At 50.0% G+C, this 23,806-nt stretch overlaps 1 protein-coding gene across 2 annotated transcripts; it reads left to right on the top strand.

Moving 5' to 3' along the window:
- The first annotated feature begins 205 nt into the window (after positions 1–205).
- On the top strand, positions 206–18,805 carry TGS1 (trimethylguanosine synthase 1). 2 transcript variants are annotated; one of them, XM_078594288.1, is made up of 14 exons: positions 206–437; positions 2,108–2,249; positions 4,223–4,314; positions 4,949–5,325; positions 5,814–6,882; positions 6,967–7,093; positions 7,376–7,471; positions 7,926–8,100; positions 8,643–9,063; positions 10,345–10,470; positions 14,413–14,544; positions 16,028–16,244; positions 16,637–16,715; positions 17,138–18,805. In XM_078594288.1, the coding sequence occupies exons 2-14, from the start codon at positions 2,143–2,145 to the stop codon at positions 17,243–17,245; spliced, it is 3,126 nt and encodes a 1,041-aa protein (XP_078450414.1). In that variant the 5' UTR covers positions 206–437; positions 2,108–2,142; the 3' UTR covers positions 17,246–18,805. The 2 variants fall into 2 exon arrangements, with proteins under 2 accessions (XP_078450414.1, XP_078450415.1); XM_078594289.1 differs by lacking the exon at positions 206–437 and adding an exon at positions 456–630.
- The last annotated feature ends 5,001 nt before the right edge of the window (positions 18,806–23,806 follow it).

Here is a 23,806-nt window from a genome sequence, read left to right as displayed (position 1 = left end):
AGCGCCCAATCAGCGTCGAGCGTAAGGCGGGTGGGCGGGGCGGACCTCATCGCCACGCGATTGGCTGAGCCAACTTACTCGTCACGTGGTGCGCTCGTGACCAATCTTTGGCGGGAACGTTTGTCTACGCGCACTGGGAAATGTAAAGCGCGGCTCGATTCCCTACAGGAGAATCGATATTCACGATTCCGATACTGATTGCAATTGAGAAATCAATCACCGTGTTGTCTTCCCCGTCTGTCACTGTCAAGTTTGCTCGATTAATTATACCCAAGCTATCATTTGCGCGGAAATATAAGCTCGAGAAACGAAACCTTCCCCACTCTCACAATCGTTTGTGAGACTCGACGAATCGAACTTTGGAGTCGCCTTGTCGATACGCCGGATCGTAATCGACACGCGGCTGCTGCGACTGCGAAGCGACAGTGGAGCGTGAGGTGAGGTTACCCAGTTGCGTGGCAACCGCCGTTACCCTCGAGTTAAACTCTCACCGATTTAATGTCGTCCGTGTTATTTGCTGCTGATGCCGCGGCAGCTGCCGTGCACCGCGCACGTGCGCAGATAAAGCCGCCACTGTACGCCACGCGGTGGGACACGTGCACTGTATACACGTGGAACTTCTTTCGCACCGTACGTAGCCAACCGCGCCGATCGGAGGTGTGTCATTGAAAATGTAATTATTGTGTACGTATGGGCTGCCTTTTTCGACGTGGAAGGCTTATCCACGAGTTCAAGACAACATCGCAGTCGTATAATTAAAGTTAATCGGATGACGCCGTATTATTATTAATCTCTGGGTTTGTAAAACGCACCGGAAAGTAAGACGCTCCCCAGTTGCAAGGCAAGGACAACAAAACTAAACGCACATACACACACAAAAGCAGTTCTAATAGTGAGTTTCCACTCGAGGTGATTTAAAAGTGCTAAATAATCGGAAGGAAGTGTTTCAGTTTCATTTATTAGGTATAGCCCTGTGAGCCATTCGGCTCTTGAATCGGGTGCAACCGCAACAAACAAAAAACTAAAACATGAACAAGAAAACATCTTAAAGTGACTAAGTGCAAACAGGAAAATCCAGGAAAAAACTGCAAAGTCTTCCAGAAAAAAAGCACCGTACACCAACGCTGTGCAAAAATCCCAGTGGAATGCAAGTCAAACAACAACAACCACAAGACAACTTAGATTAAAGCCATCATTCTAACCCCGTACTACAACAAACAAACATGGCCAAACCCAAAAACACGTTTTCGAAATCACCAAAATAAAGCCATAAAAGCAATGTTACAGTGATCATAGGAACTGTGACCAAAATTTCACAATAAACGACACGAGAGCGTTCCAGACGGCCGCGGGGAGCAGCGTCTGAAAACAGCGCCTCTCTCTGTGAGGATGAGCCGAGTTCTCGTGGTTGATGGTGATGATGATGGTGGTTTATTCTCCTCGGTACTACGTAGTGTGTTTGTTTATAACTCGTTAAATTATTTGGAGATGCTGCTGCTATGGCAGTGGTGCACAAGCACAAGAAAGCCCGTTTCGGTCGATGTACCTTCATAGCACACAAACGCGGTACAATGTTACATTGTAATAACTTGTGCCAATGTTATAATTGCTATATTACAACGGACCATTATACTGCTAATGGCCATTTGTAAACGTTTCGTGTTCGGGGCCGGTCCATAAATGACGTCAAGCAAATTGTGACGAGGGGGGGTTTAGAAATGTGACGTCACATCAAAATGCGCAACTTTAAATAAATATAGACAACGTTCTACTTAATTAAATAAATGTTTTCTCCTACAACATCAGAGTGCAGCGCCACATTAAATACGCACTACAATGACAATAGTTTTGGGGGAGGGGGGCAAAGCTTTGTGACGTCATATTTGAGGGGGGTCTGACTTTTTGTGACGCCGTGTGACGCGGGGGGGGGGGGGTCAAAAATCGTCCAAAATCGCGTGACGTCATTTATGGACGGGCCCAAAGCACAGTACAAGGGTAGCTGGATTCACAGCGCGGATCGCTCATCACTGCGCCTACCGCTTGCCGTCCTCGTAACGAACACACGGCTCCTTTTTTTATTAACAATTCTGCTGCTGTGTTCACCCAGCTACTGCAGGCATCAGCAGGGCTCCGTGGCTGGCCATGATGTACCACAGCAGCAGCAGCAGGGTGGCTCAGCTGCTCCTGCAGCCCGAGGGGATGGACCCCAGTGCGGTCATCACGTGCGTGTGCAGCCGCGCCTTCGTGAGGTCAGTGGCTCAACACCCACCCGGCTGAGGCCGCTCGTTTAAACCGAAAGGGGCCATCCGTTTAGTGGGTACGCAAAAATCTGTCAAAACCTGACCCCTCCCTGTACGCACACGGACTTTTTACACCCCTCCCCCTCCCCACCTGCGTACGTACGCTTGACGAACTCCCCCCCCGAATCCTATAGAACGGCCGATATTTAATCCACGCAGAAACGATCATGGATTAATAATATTAACGTGTTTAAGCAAATAGTCCACCGCCGGACTATCTAACTCATTTGAAGGCCAATGTAAACAAATTATTATCGAGGCTTCACCCCCCACCCCCGTTTCCTATGCGTACGTACAGTGTCAGTAGACCCCCCATACGCAAGCGTACTCATTTTGGTTAACCCCCCCCTCCCCCCTCCATGCGTACGCACTCAATGGATGGCCCCTAACACGACAGTTCTCATTCCGAACTCGACAACTGTCCCTCCCGCCGACTGGAGCTGTATAACATGCGCGCACACACACACCGCGAAATTCTCAAAGAGCAAAGCTTTTGTGTTCACCTCACCTGAACCTATCTCGTACCCCACCTCACAGAACTTCACCCAGGGTGATCTGTGGTGGGAGGGGGGCTGTAAGGGACAGTGATTGGTTGTGGGGAGCTGTGGGGGGCTGTCAGGGTCCGTGTGGGTGGTTTCTGACGCTGACCCACGAGTGGTTTTCCATCTCCGTGGTGAGAGACAGTTTCTTTTGGGCTCCCCGCCCCCCCCCACCGCTCGACTGCTTCCTACACTTTAACCTCTGTCTTCGTGCGGCTGTTGTGACCGGGGAGCATTGCTTATGAAACGTAATGATGTGATGGTATTGGGAATCAATCCCTGCAAATGTACGTCCATCGATCCAGCGTCATTCACTATTCTGGTGCCGCAGTACGGGAATCGCACGATGCAATTTGCTCTCGTTTTTTCTTCATTTTTTGAATGCGCGTCGTCGTTGTTGCTGGTCAGACTTTGGGAAAAAAACAAGTGTGAAATGGGTTTGACCTCCCCCGCCGGTGCGAGGCTAGCCAAATTCTGGGAAGAAAGTAATTTCTGTCCGGTGTTCAATGCCGGTCTGTCGATGCCTTCTTTTAAACGCGGTAAACAGACGCTGCTAGAAAGCATCGATCCCACAGTCTGTCCAAATAACATTTCAGTTTATTTGGCAATGCGTTGATGGGTTTTTTTGCGCAGAATAGGGCCCCCATGGTGGAGGGCTCTTGCCTATAACAGCAGGCAACAAGTCGCCTTTGTTTAACGGGCCACACCTTGCTGGTGAGACTCAAAAAAAGTCTAAACTAGGATTGAGTTTCCTGCTTAAACAAATGCGAATACTGTAGCTTGATGTACGTAGATATATATATTTTTTGTGACTAGAAACTGACTTTTGTATTACCCACAATTCTCCATGATGGCCTATGGTGAGTATCTGTCAGTCGTTCGCTCTTAGTTTTTGTCTGTGTCCACATCAGTCACGTAATGGCGCATCGTTGAATCTATTTCATATACGAGGTAAAATGATTTATCTTCGTCTATCCATTCACGTGGCCGTCCATCTGTCCGTCCACTAAGTGGGGACCGGTGGCGCAGCGGTTAGCGCGCCGTGCTACGGACCCGGCGACCCGAATTCGATTTCCTCTCACGGACAACCACCTGTGACGATTATCTGAACCGGTACTGGGACTCCGTATGTACGTATGTTGAACCCCTTTTGCATTGTATGTAGCCAACCGTGCTAATCAGAGGTGCGGTAGAAGGACTACAAACAAAACTAAATGCAATGAGTACCCGGTGCTGTGTGTAAATAGCACCGCTGGGGAGGCAAAAGCGGCCGGGCGTGGTATTGGCCACCCACCCTCTCGTGTGCTGTGCGGGCCGTCATAGGTGTTCGCTAACAGCACTTGTCCTAACAGTCTGTAAATCGGCTGTCTTTGTGCCTCACAGGGACCACGAGCTGTGCCGCTGGGGTGTGAAGGGAAGGCCCACGGACGACGAGAGCTCCGAGGAGCACGGGGAGAACAATGACAGCATCCCGCGTGAGTTTCATCTCTTTCGTCAGCAGTTCATGGAGATTTTAAATCACTCGTAAAAAAAGTACATTTTTGCTCATTAAAGACGTTTGTAAAACCATGTAATGGCATTAAAATATATTTGTATGTTCAAGAATCAAATACGTGAACCGTATGCCCTTTTATGTTTGCTTGTCAAGCAAATAAGTTGCGGTTGCAGCGAATGACATGTCGAAATGAGCTCCCATGCGACGGATTCGATCCGATTGTACTTACAATCTGGACGCTACCGTAAAAACAATGCTTAAATCACAGCACACAACGCCAGGAGTCACTGCCACGGAGAAATCAGTTTGGGAAAATAGTAAAACCTGTACGGTGTATGTATGTTGAACTTCTTTAGCACCGTACGTAGCTAACCTTGCTAATCGGAGGTGAGAAACCTGCTCGGCTTGGATGAATAAAAACAGGGCAATTCAGATTTTGAGACGTTTAAATATTTCTCATATTTATTAATGGCATCATACTAATTGTTATTGTGACATGAGCTAATTTCTAGTTTGTAAACGATTTCATAAAATGCACAAGGCATTAAATGCACTTTTAATATGAGGCTCATTGTCGGTGGTTGAATTGTCACATTTACTTGTACATCACACAGCCTCCAGTGCCTTGGAGTCGGAGGAAGAATATCAACCAGATGAAGGTCTTGGCCAGTGTGATGATGATGAGGATGATGATGGAGGAGGTAATGTGAGAGATGGTGGAGGAGGGGATGGTGAAGCTGATGATGATGAAGAAGAAGTGAGTAGTGAAGAGGACGGCAAAAATGGAGGTTGTGGTGCTTGTGAAGACACTGATGACGACGATTACAGCGTCAGTGATGGTGGCGACGTTAGTAATGATGGCGGCAAAGGGACAGGAGGTACAGAAAAGAGGACTCTGGGCAGTGAACGGAGCGAGGAGGATGAAACTGAGTTGATGAGAGTCATGGGACTTCCAGCACAGTTTGTCAGCTCGGACAGAAAGGGAAGAAAGGTTAGTGTGTGTGTGCGCGTACACACATTGTTCATTTGAATGAGCACGTTTTGATCGGTATTAAATGTTTATCACTTATTCATTACGTTGATCGTATCACGCAATTTAATTAACATAGCAGGTAACGATTGATAATTAAAATTGATTCTTAAGATCGCAGTACGTGAATAAGAGCATCACCGTGAGAATCGATTATTTACAATTTAGGCAAATTACATGCGAATTGTCATCCACATGTGGTGGGGGGTGGGGGGGGAGATGCTCATCCAGCAGCGGAGTGACAAATGAGGACTGCTCGTTTGTATATTATATTAACAATTTTTACAAAAAAATATTTACTTTACCAGGTAAGGCCCACTGAGCTATATAGCTAAACGAAGTGGCTCATCACGTGGACATTTAGAGCAGCCAAATACTCCTAAGCGCATGTTGATTATATGTCGCTGGCGCAGGTTTAACGTGCGCATGTTGTGTCGCGCGCTTGTCAGTCTGGCGGCCGTGGCACCGACGGTCACCCTGGAGGCTCGCGCTGTCTCTCGGCCCGAGGGGGACGCGGAGCAAACGGTGGCCGCGGGGAATCTCGCTCCGTGGGGACGCGGCGGCACCGGCGCACAGCCACGGGGAGGCCGGGGGTAACGACCAACGCGGCACTCGGCAACGGCTGCGCTTCTACCACCGCCGCCACAATCACCGTCCGCACTGCCGCCAACACAACCAATGCCGTCGTCGGCATCGCCGATGCCACCGCCAATGCTGCTGCTAGCACCACCAATGCCGCCGCCACAGGTGTGGGGGAGGAGGCGTACGAGGCGGAGTGGCAGAGCTACTGGAGCCTGTATGGCGAGTCGCTGCTGTGGCAGGCCTGGCTGGAACGCCACCCGGGGTGGGGTGCGGGTGACGAGGCGGCGCCGGCGCCGTGGAGCGGCGAGGATACCCGCCCCGAGTGGGATACGCATGCCGCCGAGCAGCGCTACCTCTACCGCGAGCACTTCCTGTACTGGAGCGCGCAGGGCTGGGGCGTCGACACGCGGGGGGCCGGCGACACTGCATGCGTGGGGCCGGCGGTGGCGGCCGTGGGCGGTGGCGACGGAGTGGGAGCGGAGGTGGGCGACGGATTGATGGAGAAGCCTGCGGGGGCGACTGTGGACGGCCCTCGCTGCGAGAGCGACGGCGGCACCCCCGCGACGTCAGCATGCGGCGTTGACGGCGGCGGCGTTGACGACGGCGTTGACGACGGCGTTGGCGGCGGCGCCATTGACGACGGCGTTGGCGATGACAACGGCCTTGACGGCGTTGGCGACGACGACGGCCTTGACGGCGTTGGCAACGACGACGGCGTTGACGATGACACCGTTGACGATGACGGCGTTGCCGATGTGGGGCGCACCCGCGCGGATGGTGACACGCCGGCGGACGTGCCGGCGGCGTGCCTCGGCGTGGCTCGCCTTTCCGTGCGGGACGGTGACGCTGGCACGACGTGCCAGCGGGGAGGGGGCGGCACCGGCAAGTGCGGCCGCCGGAGAAACAAGGGTCAGAGGTCGGCAGCGGGAGCGTCGGGTACGAGAGATGAACACGCATTGGGAGTAAATGTTGTAGATGATTTGACTCGCCCCTCACTGCCGTTCTACCTGTCCTCCGTAGGGAGCCCTGCTGGTGGGTACTCAGGGCCCGGGGGCTCGCGGAGAGCGGACCGTGGTGAGGGTGCGGCCGGAGAAGACAGGGATGATGACGGGCCCCCGGATGAGGTGTCTTCTAAGATAAAGAGGAGGTGAGTGCAAGCGGTCCAGGCGGTTGAGGGGGCGGATGGGAACTGAGGGGCGGCAATGTCAAGATTTTCCCTTTTGGTGGCGCGAATGGGCGCGGTTCGTGTGTCACTTTGTGTGTCATGTAAAGCATGTTGTATGTGGATATCGCATCCATCGTACCGTGCGTGTCATAGTATGTCGTATGCATCGTACCCTGCGTGTAGTGGTCTTTCGTACCGTGCGTGTCGTGGTATGTCGTATCCATCGTACCATGCCTGTTATGTGTGTCGTATTGTTTGGGGCAGCCATGAGCTGGACGCGGAGGAGAATGCGAGCGTTCTCCAGGACGACCCCTACCTGGCCCTTGGCTTCCGCAGCGACCCGGCCGGCACGGCGCGCAGGTGACGCACAGAGGCCGCCCGCGGCGGAGATGCCCCTCTGCTGTGACCTCTAGTGGTAGTGGTGATGATAACGGCGGCGGCGGTGGTGGTGGTGCTGTTAATGATAATGATGGTGCTAATATTAATGCTGCAGTGAGCATAAAAATTGCGGTCGCATTAGTGAACACGATGGTGGTGGTAGCTATAGTAATGGTGGTCGTAGTATTAGCGATGGTGATGAGGACGAAGGTCGTGGCAGTGATAATGACAGCGATCTTATTTATCATGCAAATGATGACGGTCCAAGTAGCGATGGCATTAACGGTGGTGGTGTTGACGACGGTGGCAGTAGCGATGGTTGTGATGGCACCGGTATTGATGACGTTGGCAGTAATGATGGTCATGACGGCGGTTGCGTTGACGGTGAAAATAATGACGACGACGATGTGGCTTTGCGCGCGGTTCCTTCGGCAAGGTACCGGGAGCTGCCGCGGGTCGGCGTGTGCCGAGCGACGTTCCACCACCGGCGTCTGCATCAGGAGAACGCGAAGCTCGACATGCACGGCTCCAAGAGCCGTGCCACCTCCCACCTCTTCTTCACCGATGCCGGCGAGGTGACGCGCGCCAAGAGGAGCCGCGTCCTGCCTCAGGTGCCCGAGCGCCATGGAGTCAGATCGGACACATCGACACACCTACCTTCATCAGCACGCGATCCTACCTGCCGGCCTGCCTGACTCCCGACCAACATGCATACCTACATAATCACCTGCCTAGCTATGTAACTGTCTAACTACCCACCTACCTATCCACCTGCATGCCGGCTTGCCTGACCATCCATCTAGCCACCTATCCAATCACCCAATTGCCACTCTCACTTGCTTACCTATACAATCAACTACCTACGCACCTCACCTGAATAAACATCCGTTTAGCTACGTAACCAATTAATTACCCTCACATCTACCTACTTGGCTAGCCACCCACCTACTCGCCTACATAACCAAATAATTATTTCCCTACCGACCTTCCTCGCTTTCTACCTACTTAACTACCTAGCCAACTAGTCACCCATCTACATAAATAAACATCAACTTGTCGAGATAACCAACTAATATCCCACCTACCTCCCTCCCTACCAACCTACTTACCGGCCTACCCCACCCACTCGGCCGTGCTTACCTTTTGGCCACAGGTGAAATCATTCCTGGAGAACCACGAGAAGGCATCCGAGTCTCCCGGCGCGGCTCTTGAGGAGACCCAGTCCACTCCGCAGCTCGTGCCTGCAGAGAGACGCAGGGCAGAGAGAGACGAGGAAGAGGAGGAAGGCGACGAGGAGGAGGAGAAGAATAAGAACGGCGATGACGAGTGCGGCGTTGAGGATGTGGCGGTGGGAGCCGCCACCGGGGGAGCCGGTGACAGCCGCCGTGGCTCTGGGGCGGACAACTCTGAGGGCGAGTCTCGTCACGGCTCGGGCGACGCCCACCTCGGTCCAGCGGGGATGTCGGCACCGCGGCAGGAACAGCACGGTGACGGTGATGACGCCGATGACGGAAGAAGAGGAGAAGGGGAGGACACGTGGCAACACGCAGCCAAACGTGCTGGGCTAACGAGAAGTAGGCAGCGCTTCATTAACCGTGGAACCGTTTATTACGCGTAGGAATTCACTGTACCCCCCCCTACTCCTATGAGTTAGGATTTGATTCAAAAAATGTTTTCTTTTGAAATCTACGTTGTGCTTGGAATTACGCTGGTAGGCAGTGGAGGTGGGGCAATGAGTTCAGCACATGTGCAGGAGCTGTGTGGAGGACTAGTAAGTTTTTGAAATTGCTTTTTTAACTTAATAAGAGCACTGTATCTTCTTGGTTCTTTCGGTAAAGTCACGTAGAAGGGACGTAGAAGGGAAATAATAAAATAATAAAAATGAAACATAATAAAATGCAATTCTCACGACGTTTCGGCCACACCTGAGGACGGCTGCTTGCGTTGTGGCCGAAACGTCGTGATAATTATTTTATTGTGTTTTATTTTTATTATTTCTCTTCTGCGTGACTTTACCGAAAGAACCAAGAAGATTAATCCCTGCAGTCACGAAAGCTTTACATCGAAATTTAAGAGCACTGTACAAAGCACAAACCGTCACAATGGGAGCGGAGGGGGGAAATCCAAAACTCAGTGCTCTTGGGATTTGGGAAAGGGAGAAAATTGGGCTCACTGCCCCACCCAGGTAGGGACTACGAGCGGGAGCATAGGAGAGGTCGGGTGGGGGGGGGAGGGGACAAGTTAGTTTGTGATGGCTTGCCATGTTATGGCAAATGTAAAGGTTGGCATTGCTATGGATTGTTAAAGCCCATGAGAGATGGTGATAGCTTTAGAGGCCTTCATCCAGCAGTAGAGAGATCAGCTTCTTAAAGCCTCTCCATACTCGGTCACCTTTTATATCCCCTAAATTTCTAATTTTTATGCAAATCGAAAATTTTATATATTCGGATTTAATGTGTTTTTTGTAGTTGTCAATGACTGCGCTAAGACCATCAACCCGCCACGCTTGCCAGCCCTTTTTCATCACCGGCAGCCGATCTACCTGGATTTGAACCCAAGTTCTCGGTAGTGTCTGCTCAGTATCTCTGACCTTTGACAAAGCCGGCCGCCTCTCCGGCTACTCTTTGATGAACGTCCTCACGAACAGGCTAAAGGGCATGCGTGCGCGTTTGACGCTCACGTTCCTGTATCTTGTGTAAATTCCACGGCGGCGACCTGACCCTGCATTCCGAGCCTTTGAACCCGTCACCCCCAGTGGGGAGCGTGCGGTAACCGCGGGGTCGCCCGGCGACGCGCGTCGCTTCATCGGACGCGCCTGTCTGTATCGTTTCGTACGTTGCCACGTCTCCCTGCAGAGAAGCGAGGGCCGCGGTCGGACTCGATGCCCCTGGATGTGGCATCGGACCCGGAGCTGATAAAGTACTGGGCGCAGCGTTACCGACTCTTCTCGCGCTTCGACGAGGGCATCCGACTCGATCGCGGTGAGGAGATGGCCCATGCGGCCGCCAATGCCAACTGTGGCTCAGTGGCTTCTTCACACTTGGCATGGTTGGCTACGTACGGCGCGAAAGAAGTTGAACATACATACTCGAGTACAGGTGTCCCTCGCTTCACGCGGGTTCGGTTTGTGCAATTTCACGCTGTGTATGGGGCTAACCTATTTCTACCCAAACTTCACTACAGCTGTCTCCTCGCGCAGTTTCGCTTTGTGGGCCCTTTTTATGGAAACGCATTTACTGCTACTACCGCATAGAGCGAGGGGGAAACCTGCACTTGCACTGTACAGCCGAGCCCCGCGCCACCCCTGCACAGCTCGGGAGGAGGCAGCCTGTCTTCCCACTGCAGAAACCGAGCCGTGCCCCCAAACGTCTCACGCAAAGATCAAATTATCAACCATTTTTATTTTACCAGGTAAGGCCCACTGAGCTATATAGCTCTTTTTCAGAAGCGACCTGGCCACAAATAATAACTCATCGACGTGGATTATCACGTGGAAATGTATAGCATCCAAATACTCTGAGCGCACGTTGATTCTAAATGTGGAGGGAAAAACCGGAGGATCCAGAGAAAAATCCACGCAACTACGGGGAGAGTATGCAAACTCCAAAATATACAGGCATCAGGGACTGGATCTAACCCATAACCTCCTGTATACCAGGCGAGGTAGTTAATATCTCGGCTGGTGTCGGATAACAGAGCTTTTACTGTATTCGCAAAAAAAGAAATAGAGCAGAAATAATGGAAAGCGATGGATTTGGTCACTTGCGTCTCTGCACCTCCACCTCCCTCCACCTGGGGAAAACCGCGCGGCTTCCTGCCTCCTCCGCCCAGTGCCGCTCGCTCCCTCCTCTCGCGCAAGTGATGGAATCATTTCCAAATGTGGCTCGTGGTTGGTAGACTAAGGGCAAGGCGCTCGCTGTCACTCGAACGCACAAAATGGATTGTGCGGTCATGTGTACACAACTTGCGGTGGGGGTAATTGAGTTTGTTGGACAAGCCTGCATGTGCTCCCTCAGCTTCATGACGTTTAATATAATAATTATATATAGGATAATTTATTTCATGAGCTCTCCGATGTAGTTTGTATGTATGTAAGTATGTTGAACTTCTTTGCACCGTACGTAGTCAACCGTGCTAATTGGGGGTGCGGGAAATTTCTGGCTTTGGCGTGCGTTCGGCACGGTGTCCAGACGTTTCGCTCCACGTACTGGGGGCTTCCTCAGGAACTAAAGTCAGAACGGTCTTGCCAAGCCGTCGGCCTTTCTCAGGGTCCTGCGATTTAGCTGCGACTGGGAGGCTTTATCGATCATAACCGCTGTGATCAAAGTTCAAAGCGAGATGATCACCTCAGCCCAGTCACAAACTAAAAAAAACAACCTTGATAAATTTAGTTTGTCACTTATTTTTATTTATTTTCGCTCAAGAAAACTTCAAATTTCAGTTGTATGTCAGCCCCTGACACGATGTGATGCACTGCTCACTTTGACTTCGGTCCTTGAAGACGCTGCTCAAGAAGCTGCCGGCACGTGGAAGCGAAACGTTGGACATTTGTGTCAAACGACACCGCGGCATCCTGCGCGGTAGAATCAATTTCGTTGCACCGTTTCAACGCTATTGTTTTAGCGAGACAGCGGGACGCGCAAGCAAGGAAGGAAGGAAGGAAATAATTGCAAATGTGGATTCGTGACAGCGTGAGTGACGACAATTAAAACGTGTGTTGGGTCAAGTCGTTTAAAATCCCCACTTGCCCCGGCTGTCGTTTATTGTTGCAGCGTTTGTTTAACAACGTCGCGGGTGGGTCATTAAAATGCTGCGGGTCAGCGCTAGAATGTGACAAATTACGTGACTTGGCAAGATGATAAAATATGAAGTAAATAGACTGATTAGTTCATGGCCACTCTGCGAGACTGTTCACCTTTTGGCTGTTTACTTTTACTTTCCTGCTTACTATCACCATCATCATCATCACTTGACTAAAGCTGATAGTCACCATCAACATTATTAGCCTTGATCAAGCCACTACTGGATGAAGGCCTTCCCAAGCCGCTGCCATTTCTCGGGATATTGCGATGCCATGAACCCATTGAGCACTTTCACATGAGCTGGTATCAGCAGTTAATCTCCAATAGGGACGTCCTCTTGAGGCACATTCCCTCCTTTGTCCCAGTGTGAGCACACTGTCCATTGCGTCCAATGGGCTGCTTATAATGCTATTACACCGTTGCAGTATTTCCTGGTTATTCGCGAGGGATACGTTTCGGAGATGCTCCTGAATATCGAATTTCGCGGATAATGATCCTGGCGTACGTCTGCAGATGCTCCTAAAGCTTCAAGAAGTTGTTTCTCTCTCCATCTCTCTCATCTCTTCTGTTCATCACGTCATCTCTCATCACTTTGCCGCACCGCACTCTCTCTCGTCGCTGTCTTTCTCTCTCGGTGCAGTTGTGTAGACTTCCTGATGCGCTTCGTGGCTAGGCAAAATCGTGGCTAGGCAAAATCGCGGCTAGCAATTCTGTGAGTGATGAGGGGAATACTGTACTCGCAATCCATCACATACACTCTAAAGCTAATGAACCAAGTTACATTCTCAACCCCGAACTCAATGGCGAGTGATATCTGAATTCTTCTGGGTCCCACCACCCCCCACCGCCTCACATATTGACCAGTGTGGTCAAGTATAGTCAATTAACCCCTCCCCCCCCGAGACTGACACGGTGCAAGGAGGCCTCCATCCAGCAGTGGATAAATGAAGGTCTGTAATCTGTCAATAATCTCGGATGATTAACGATCAGCTTGCTGGGTTTGTGGTTTGGCCTTGCCTGTTCTCTCTCTCTCCCAGTATCTCCTCCCCCGCTGCTTGTTAAGGGACGGGCCCCGTAAAACAAATTGATTGTTTTTGTTTTTTTGCGAACGATTTGTTATTCAAGTGCACTCTTGTGATGAAATGAAAAGCCTTGAATCATTTGTTTGTAGGCCACTGCACTCGAATAGAGGTAATGGATTAACTGTGGTTGTCGATGGTTAAACAGAACAGAAATCATTGGAAGCACAAACTTTGTGGGATGATTTTAATGTGCACTGCCAAAACCGCGAGCATTTTACCAGCAAGATTGAAATTGTGGTGATTAGACATGCACAACTGTGCTGATACGTTACTGCTGTAGAAGATGCCAACACTTCACCAGCTGTTCTTCCGATGAAATGTTGCTTCTGTAGATTAATATTCTTGATCTTGGGTTTCAGAAGGATATTTTTTTGTTATTCCCAAAATGATGAATCTTCTTTTTACTTGCTTTGCACGTAACTTCATATGGTGCGTACTCGCTCAAGAACACTTACCCAGCAGTCTGTTCAAGTCCTAATGGGGGATCGTTGTCATCGTTCACAAAAACACAGCAAGTTGGTGTATTAAGCTATAACACCGGGCTTGTCCAGTGACCTGTCAGCAAGCCTTCCACACTTCACGTATCCTCAAAGTTCAACAACAACAACAGCTGCCATTCGCCACGAAATGGCGGTGACATCACCACGGCACTTTTACCAGGCTACATGCACTTTGAGGCCATGTGACGTGTTGAAGGCTCGCTGACCAGAGATGCTGAAACAGACCCGTTTGTTTTGGGTTGACTTAGACGACTGGCAGATGCATCATCAGTGCTCTCGATTGTGCCAACCTGCATTTTTCTGCCCGACGCTTCGTTTCGCTCGTTTTTGTGAGCGTCATTCTTCCGCCCTCCGTTGTCGTTGGACGGCGACTGCCTCCCAAAGTTAATCCACCCTGGCCCAAGTGCCACAGCGATGCCATCATTACTCAGTGGTGAATGGCTATAGTCGTTATTGCTGTTATCATGTGTACTTAAATATTCTTTATAAACATGTGCTCCCCCCACCACCACCTCCAATGCCTGCCGGTGCCGGGCCAGAGGGCTGGTTCTCGGTGACGCCGGAGCGGATCGCCGAGCACATCGCCCAGCGCTGCCAGTGCGACCTCATCGTCGACGCGTTCTGCGGAGTTGGGGGCAACGCCATCCAGTTCGCGTTCACCTGCGAGCGAGGTGGGTGGCCTACAGGGTAAAGCTTAAAGCTGCCGGGTTTGCTGTCTGTCTAGCGCTGGTCGTGGCTTAGTTTTTTTTTTTTATTACTGCTCTCCGACGACACTTGAAAGCGTTAATGCATCAGCTCAGTCCATCTGCCTGGGTCAAGATAACCCGCTTAAAAGATGATTCAATATAAAAGACGTTTTATTGTGAAGTTGTGCTGCTGTAAGGGAATTCCCTTGGGAAACTGGGGGTATTTGATCAGAGGGTTTTTTCCTGAAAACCTGTCAATAAAGAAACCATAGTAACATAGGTAAGCCTTTTCGGCTCGGCCGATAACGTCGCACGCCCTCGTGCACTGTGAATTGATTTTAAGGCTAAGTTGACCGAGGGGATGACCAGAAAATGTTCAAACACCACTTCCAACTGACCAGGAATTTAACTCTGGTTGCTGGGTTTGTCGCACAATGCACTTACCACTGCACCAGAACCACTGCACTATTATTCCCCGCTCGCTCACTCGCAGGCGCGTGCACACACCATGCACAGATACATTCATTCTTCATTCGATTACGTGAAAAGCCACAATTACATTACATGATTCCCCGTAGATCACAGCTATAAATCACGATCAATTGTCTGCCTTTGACCAGTGACGTGAAGCGACTGTGACTACTTATCGTACGATGCTGATTATATGATGGGTGGCACTGTGGTTAAAACGCTCGACTCACATTTGGGTTCAAATCCCTGTTCGAGGTCGATTCGAGCCCCATCATGATCCTATTTGGTTGTTAAAATACGTACTGCTTTGAGGAAAATCGACGGTGGTTGTCGCAGTCTCCGCCATGGGATTGTGGTAGTCTTTGCGTTAACTTCCCACAGAATTGGTAACAATTTTTTTCATCAACCTTAGAGATGACAGGACATGTCAACCCCGGACTGCGATTTGATTGCATTGGAGATCTCCCTATTGTGAGATGAACGTTCTGACCATGGCGGTACCCAGTCAGATCATCTCGTGATACAACACGGGAGTAGAACACAGTTCCCTTATGAATCAGGGATTGAAACGGGAAGTAAGTTTACCTTCCGCACCCAGCCACCCGTCCAGTCCTAACCCTAACCAACGAGACACTAGCTAAAACCCTCACGAGCCAACCAGACCCTGAACCATCCCTCTACTCTAGCCACACTACTCGCCAGATCCTACCCCTCATAAACCAACCCCCCCACCAGCTCATAAACCTCCGCCCTACTCCTAACCCTAACCACACCACTGGCGTCCCTTTCAACACTGTCATCACTCGTTTACAAACGCCGTCAAGTCCCTATCTTGGCGCTAATGCACTCACGCTCTCACACACACACTCGCACACTCAATCACACACATGCGCGCTCACTCACGCTCCCACACACTCGCACATACACTCGCGCGCTCACTCACGCTCTCATACACGCTCCCATACACTCACGCTCGCGCTCGTTGGCACGTCCGCAGTGATCGCGGTGGACATCGACCCGGAGAAGGTCGCGCTGGCGCGGCACAACGCGCGCGTGTACGGGGTGGACGACCGCATCGAGTTCATCGTCGGCGACTTCCTGGCGCTGGCGCCGCGCCTGCGCGCCGACGTGGTGTTCCTGAGCCCGCCGTGGGGGGGCCCCACCTACCTCGACGCCCACGCCTACGACCTCGACTCCATGATGACGCCCGGCGGATATCCTTTTACGCGAAAGAGAACCGCCAGCGCCGCAGCTCCGAGTTGCGGCGCCATTGGTCGATCTCGCAGCCGGACGAAGGCCCCCTCCTTGCCCCTGTGGGCGTGCGGGTCGTTCGTTGCGGGCGTGCGGGTCGTTGCGGGGGGCGTTGTTTGACCGTATGGGACTGTGAGAGGTGGCAAACGGCTTTGCAAGGCCTTTATCCAGCAGTGGATTGATCAAGGCTAATAACGATGAGGATGATGGTAGTAGATATCACAAGTAAAGAGCGTAGAGACCTGCAAAAAATAGGGAACAGTAACAATGGCAGAGTGGCCACGCAGAGTGGCCGTAGCCTCTTCATGGCACGAGTGCGGTTGTGTCTGGTGCCCGACCTTGACCCATGCTGCACGTTTGAGATTTTCCGGCTGGCTCAGCAGATCACGCCGAACATCGCCTTCTTCCTCCCTCGCAACGCCGACGTGGATCAGGTGAGGGTGCTCGGAGTGGGCGGCTGTTATGGCTGGGCAACGTGTGTGTACGTGTGTGTGTGTGGGGAGTGGTAGTGTAGCGGTTATCGCGCTGTACTACAAACCCAGCGATCCGAGTATTTGGCTGCGATAAATTTCCACATGATAAGCCACTTCGTTGAGGTATCCATCCGTGACCGGGTCGCTTCTGAAAAAGAGCTAAATAGCTCACCTGGTAAAATATATATATATTTTTAGCCGACTGATATCGCGCACAGCAGAGTGTGTGTGTGTGCCACCTCCGATTTGCACAGTTGGCTACGTATGGTGCGAAAGAAGTTCAACATACATACAAAATGCGCAGCAGGTTCCCCGCGCGCACGCGTTTCAATGAGTAGCTTTGCCAGCGCGTCGTCATGCCTGTGATTCTGTCCGTGCCACAGCTCACGTCCCTGGCCGGGTCCGGCGGGAAGGTGGAGATCGAACAGAATTTCCTCAACATCAAGCTGAAGACCATCACGGCGTACTTCGGAGAGCTCATCGAGGACTGACAACACCTCGCTTGCACGACTGCTGGAAACTGCGAGCCGTTGCTCTCCCGAGGAGCGGCTCATTTCTGGCCCCGGATCAGCGACGTAAGCTACTGGGCTGCGTGGCCTCAGCTCTCTTCCGCTGTGTTCTCCCCTTGCCCCCTTGCCCCGCCCTACTCTATTCTCCTCGGCCTTGGTGGGTTGGCCCGGAAGTTTTTTTTAACGAAAGTTTTGTTTTGAACGAGGAGTGGGGAAACTGTGGACTTGGGGCTGTATCCGGCCCGTGCGTTCATGTCATCGAACCCCATCCTCATGAGGCCTACCGCTTCGAATTTTTTTCATGTCTTTTCAAGCATCTTCATTTGCAGAACTGCAACGAACTTGATGGTGTTGATAAAATGCTGACCACACCACGTGTAAAACTAAAAGCACACTTCCTCACCTCACAATGAAACTTGCCCTTATTTGCTCATTTCATCTTCTTGGTTCTTTCGGTGAAGTCACATAGAAGGGAAATAATATAATAATAATAAAAATAAAACATAATAAAATACGATTCTCACGACGTTTCGGCCACAACGCAAGCAGCCGTCCTCAGGTGAAAAACAGGTCTGTCGGATAGACAGCGTCATTATTTCCCTTCTACGGGACTTTACCGAAAGAACCAAGAAGATGAATCCCTGCAGTCACGAAAGCTTTAAATCGAAATTTAACCGCTCATTTCATCTTGGCGATTTGCTTCATGGGTTGACTCAAACCGCGCGTTTGCTGAGTTTCTGCGGTAAGCACTACCAAATCAACAGTATATATATTTTATTGATTCTTCCCGTAACATGCTGTTGTAAATGTGCCAACTCATGTTGTGGGCCCTAGGTCGTACTGATGACCATGCCACCAATACACACATGTGGCCCAAATGAATCATTCTACTACAGAGTTATTGAAAGTGTTTGTTCATCATTCCACTTATAACTTGAGTACCGAGAGTAGTCCCAGGATGAGCAGTGGACAGAAAATATGCAAATGTAGAATTCCCCGTTCCAAGATGCAAATTTGTATTTTTAGGGGGCGTGACCCCATGACCTGGAGAATGTTTATTGGCGAGGACTATAAGCATCGCGACCACCGCCTCACTGCCATCTGCGAGTAGCAAATCATTCGATAATGGATAAATACTCCACAAGTGAGCGACGGTGTGTGTTTGGGCAAGGCTAGGAGAGCGAATGGGCATTGCATGCCACTCATCCATTGTGGCCAACAGATGACAACTGCGCACAAAGCTGTGCGGACAGGGCCGTGGTTCCGAAGGTTCCATTGAAACTCGTTACAAAAATGAACGTATTAACAGTAACAGGCGTCTTTTTCAATTGTCTAGTTTAATTGTGCGTCCTTTACAAACTGTAATTCTGTGAATGTTTTTCTCTCTCGAAAAGTTGCATTACCATGAGATTGCTGTTCTGCCGTGAGTGGTGTTGAGCACATTTTATGAAGATGCACTTCTCTCGGCGATGCACTGGAATTTTTGTATGAAGTGACGGGGTAACATTTACATTTATTTGTTATTAAAAGTTTTAATCGTCATTGCTGTGCGTTTTATTTTGTGCCTTCAGATGCCACGCAGCCCCCAGGCTTAGTTTTTTTTTGTTTAGATTATCTGGCAGTGGTGTTGCTTATGTGTGTGCAGGCGGTTAAACTGCACAGGGTCCCACTGGCCAGAGAGACCAGCACAGAGGGGGAAATTGGACAGAGGCTCCCATTGTCTGCACCAGGGTCCATGCCAACCACCCGACACCACTGCCCTGGATTATTGACCCCACAACCCCTGGCTACCAGAAGTCGTGCGGTGTAATTACCAAGCGATACACTCTCATTGGGGCAGAGCAGTGGCGCAGTGGTTAGCGCACCACACTAAGAACCCAGGGACCTGAATCCGATTGCCAGCCATGGCCAACGTCGCAGTGAGTTTGGTTGCCACCTGCCCGAGTGTGACGCTGTGCAGTCTTGGACTTGGCATCAGTGTTTGGGTGGCAGGAATTAAATTGGTCCGACATCTGATGGGGGGGTATTGTGTTGAACTTTATACTGGTAGGAACCTCCTGGTTACACCAGCCCACAGGGGATTATTGTGTCCATCGTGCACGGAGAGGCTGGGTGGGGAGGGGCTGGGTGGGGAGGAGCAGGGTGGGGAGGGTGGGGCTGGGTGGGGAGGGTGCGGCTGGGTGGGGCTGGGTGGGGGGTGGGAGAGGTGGGGCTGGTTGGGGAGAGGCTGGTCACCGCGGCCCGGGGGTTGGTGACCCCTGCTTTAAGGTACAACACAGCAACGAGTTTTGCTGCACTGCCCTCTGCTGACAGCCACGTAATATTTTGTAAGAAATCTGGCTCGGCGCTGCGCTCATAGCGCTCGTGGGTTGATTCCGTCCTTTGTCCAGGTCCGTTAATGGGTCGCCTGTGGAGAGAGTGTGATCCTCACCAATCCTCCCGCTTGGAGGACTCCCAATCCAATTTTAATTCTGCTGGACAAAACGCCAATTTGCTGATGGGTGGAGTTATTCCTGTCATGGGAATGCGAAATTTGCGCCACGTGGGCCGACGACAACCTGGTGCAGTCTGACTGACATCGAGAGGCGTGGACTTGGCCTGCAACGACGATCTCTAGCACCCGAGTGTGCCACGGTGGTGAGATGTCAACTACCTCGCCGGGTATACAGGAGGTCGTGGGTTCCATCACAACCCTGACGCGTGCTGCTGTATATTTGGAATTTGCACTTTTCTCTCTCTCTCCCCGAGGTCGCGTGGATTTTTCTCCGGATCCTCTGGTTTTCCCCCCACTTTTAGAAGCATGCGTTTAGAGTATTTGGCTGCTATAAATTTCCACATGATAAGCAACTTCGTCGAGCGATCATTTGTGGGCAGCTCGCTCATGAAAGAGAGCTATATAGCTCAGTGGGCCTTACCTGGTAAAAATAAATAGTTTAGTTCGATTGATCTGCTTAATGATATCTACAAATGAAGGGGGCGTGGGTAGTATGGGGGGGGGGATGTGGGGGGTTAGTCACTAATGGTGTTCAATCCGATTGGTCAGGTGTCAAACAGCGGAAGATGCCGATACCTGATGCACACGTGGGAATTCAGGTTTCTTGTGTGCCCTCTTGCTACGAACACCAAATCATGGCCCACGGAACTTGGCACATCCCGAAACGTACCCATTTGAAGGCGGTTGGGTGAGTGAGTTCATTGGCATGACCCCTGAGATTCACCAACTCTCAGACAAAGCAATTGAATGGCTAAATCACTTCGGACTGCCGACTGGACATCTGTGAAAAAGAGCTTCATAGCTCATCGGATTCGTCCAGAGTCTTTAAATATGCTGACATTTCGATTTAAAGCTTTCGTGACTGCAGGGATTCATCTTCTTGGTTCTTTCGGTAAAGTCACGCTGTCTTTCCGACAGACCTGTTCTTCACCTGAGGACGGCTGCTTGCGTTGTGGCCGAAACGTCGTGATAAATATTGTATTATTTTATTATGTTTTATTTTTTAATTTTATTATTTCCCTTCTACGTGACTTAACCGAAAGAACCAAGAAGATGCTGACATTTCTTAATCGTTGCTCTTGAGTGGCCACGTGGAAGTGGCAGGGGCGTGGCTTCCAGCGGAGGTGGGCGTGTCTATCTGTAGAGGGCGTGGCAAGAATGGGAACGTGGATCTGTGTCGTAGCTATCAAGGGAGTGCTCTGTTCCAGGATGACATTAATCTACGACAATTAATCATACATTACGTTCATGATTTAGGCCCATATATGGAGTAATGGGGCGTGACTTTTCCCATATGAGGAATACTGGAACGACAATCGACGTTTTTTTAACGATTCAACGGTCGATTAAACGGGAAACGACGTGCATCAAGCATGGATCAAGCATGGTGATTCCTGTTTACATGATTTCTGTATCGAAACCAACGAATCGTGGTACGCATAATTATTTCTGGAACTAAAGAGACGATTTCTGGATCGAAGAAGTCCACACGAGGCCGCCCCTTGACGCTGATTGGCTTCCTTCATCATTAACATAATTTATAATAATACATTTCATTTATTTGTTTCAGTTTAATGTATTAGGTGTAGCCCTGTGAGCCATGAAGCTCTTAACTCGGGTGCAACCATAACAAACAAAACATGAACAAAGAACATCTTCAAGTGACGTTTCGCAACAGAAACATCCAGGAAAAACCAGCAAAAATCTTCCACAAATAAATCACCGTATATCAACGCTGTGTGCAAAGATCCCAATGGGATGCAAGTCGAACAATAACAACCATAAGACAATTTAGATAAAGTTATCAGGCTAACTCCGTACTTTAACAAGCATGGCTTAACCATACGTTTTTGAAATCACCAAAATAAAGCTATAAAACAATGTAACAGTGATCATAGGAACTGTTTATTTTTTACCTACGTGACTTTACCGAAAAAACCTAAGAGTATGAATCCTTGCAGTCACTAAAGCTTCAAATCTAGAATAGGAACTGTGATTCAAATTTAACTATAAACGATATACATAACATGTACAACCACATTTTGCAGCCATAGCTGGCAGCAAAAGTCACTCCATAACAGCAGGAGTATCAGCAGGAGCATCAAAATGTGTCAATGCACCTTTCAAGTTCAGCACACTATAATCGAAACTCAAGATCATACTTTGCAGCAGACATCCGGAGCGATGCATTTGATTTCAGGTCACTGCATAGCAGTGGCAGCGGAGGGTGTACAGCTCCTCAAGAGCAGTTTTATTGAGTGCAGATCTCACAGGTAGTGATCCAAGTTGCAGTTTATTGGCGATAGTATTCCAGACCCTGGGGGCATCAACAGCAAAGGACCTTCCTCCAGTATTTGTAGGGCATTAAGGAATGTGAAGCTGGTAATTGAGCGAAGACCTTAGGTCACATTTGTTCTTCGAAACAGTGAGGAGATCCAGCAGGTAGTCTGCTGATTTTTTGGTAAGTACATCATGAATAAATAAGATCTGATGCACATGCCGTCGATCATTCAGAGATGTTAAGTTTGACCCAATGTAGAGATCGCAGTGGTGGGTCCGATATGGGCAGTTCAATGCAAATCTTAAGGCCGAGTGATAAATTGGGTCAAGCTTCTTCAGTAAGGCGCCTTGGGAGATTAAGGTTAAGGAAAGGCCAAGAGAGAATAACTAAATAGAATAAATTGACTTAAGACGCGAAATTAAAGTATCCACATTGTCGGTTAAACGAATTTCCAACGGTAAGGAATTCCACAACCAAGGCGCATTTATAATACAGGTTTTTTTGGGGGGTTAGATCACGTAAATATATAAATGTGTCGTTAAACCCGCCACCACCCGACACAGCCAACTAGTAAGGGTTGTCACGTCAACAGAACGTGCCAATTCGTCACTCGAACAGCACTAGTGTATAGTGTAGTGTATAGTAGTGTATTGTGTAGTGTATAGTAGTGTATAGTGTAGTGTATAGTAGTGTATTGTATAGTGTATAGTAGTATAGTGTATAGTAGTGTAGTGTATAGTAGTGTAGTGTATAGTGTAGTTTACTAGTACAGCACACCGGTGTGTTGGAGAGCCAAGCCACGACATTTACAATCTGAGTACGACGTTTCGCCAGTAATTACAACCAGCTTCATCAGGCGACAGCCAGATTTGTCATATATATTTTTACGCGATCTAACACAAATAACCCCCCCCCCCCCCCTGTATTATTATGGATGATGTTGGTTGCGAAAGCCGAGGAGCATTTGTTCTGTAGCGGATTAATTTTTTCCTGTTACAGCGCAGTTGACATCGGGTCTTAAAACCTTCAACCATCCTCCCCCTTGTAGCTAACACGCTAATAGCTTAGTGGGCTTTTTCCTGGGTAAGATAAAAAAAACGACTTTAGATGTAATTTGTAAATATTCTTCTATGATTTGTTTACCTTTCTTATACTTTGCATTCCGACCATGTTTTTTGTATTGTTTCTTGCTCTCACGTTCTGACCCACCGCCCCTCCCCTACTGGACGTTTGTAAAAATAAAAAGCGCTTTACAGCTGATCGGATTCCAAGAGTATAAATACAAATTCTGGTTTCCGTCTCAAATACTGAAGCTTCATAATAAATCACAACAAATCATTATTTGATTTCTATTATTATTTTTTATCATTTATTTTTATTTTTACCTACGTGACTTTACCGAAAAAACCTAAGAGTACGAATCCTTGCAGTCACGAAAGCTTCAAATCTACTGAAGCTTCGTCCGAAACCGTTACGTCACTCGCTTAATAAACATTGCGGGGCGGGGCTACTCCAAAAAAAAGGAGGGGGGGGTGGCTGATGACCCCCTCCCACCTGTCACCCCTCACCCCCACTTCACCTCACCCCCCCACTTATCACCCACCCCACACCTCCATCCCCTCCCACCTCACGCACCCCACCCAACCCACCCTCTCAATCGGCGCCAATTGGCTGAGCTTGCCCGTCGACGTCGACCAATCCGGGGTGGGCGCGGGGGCGGGGCGTGGCGCGGGGGGCGGGGCGTAGCGCGGGGCGTGGCGCGGCGCGC

The sequence above is a fragment of the Lampetra planeri genome, chromosome 5 (genome assembly GCF_965212315.1).
Source record: "Lampetra planeri chromosome 5, kcLamPlan1.2.h2, whole genome shotgun sequence".
NCBI lineage: Eukaryota > Metazoa > Chordata > Hyperoartia > Petromyzontiformes > Petromyzontidae > Lampetra > Lampetra planeri.
The sequence above is the reverse complement of the archived record's forward strand: the minus strand, read 5'-3'. Positions and strand labels throughout refer to the sequence as shown.

Excerpts from the sequence above, each read along its gene's own strand:
- TGS1 (XM_078594288.1), top strand. The coding sequence starts at position 2,143 with ATGATGTACCACAGCAGCAGCAGCAGGGTGGCTCAGCTGCTCCTGCAG. Across the intron at positions 4,315-4,948 it reads GAACAATGACAGCATCCCGC|CCTCCAGTGCCTTGGAGTCG; the intron begins GTGAGTTTCATC and ends TACATCACACAG. Across the intron at positions 8,101-8,642 it reads GGAGCCGCGTCCTGCCTCAG|GTGAAATCATTCCTGGAGAA; the intron begins GTGCCCGAGCGC and ends TTTTGGCCACAG.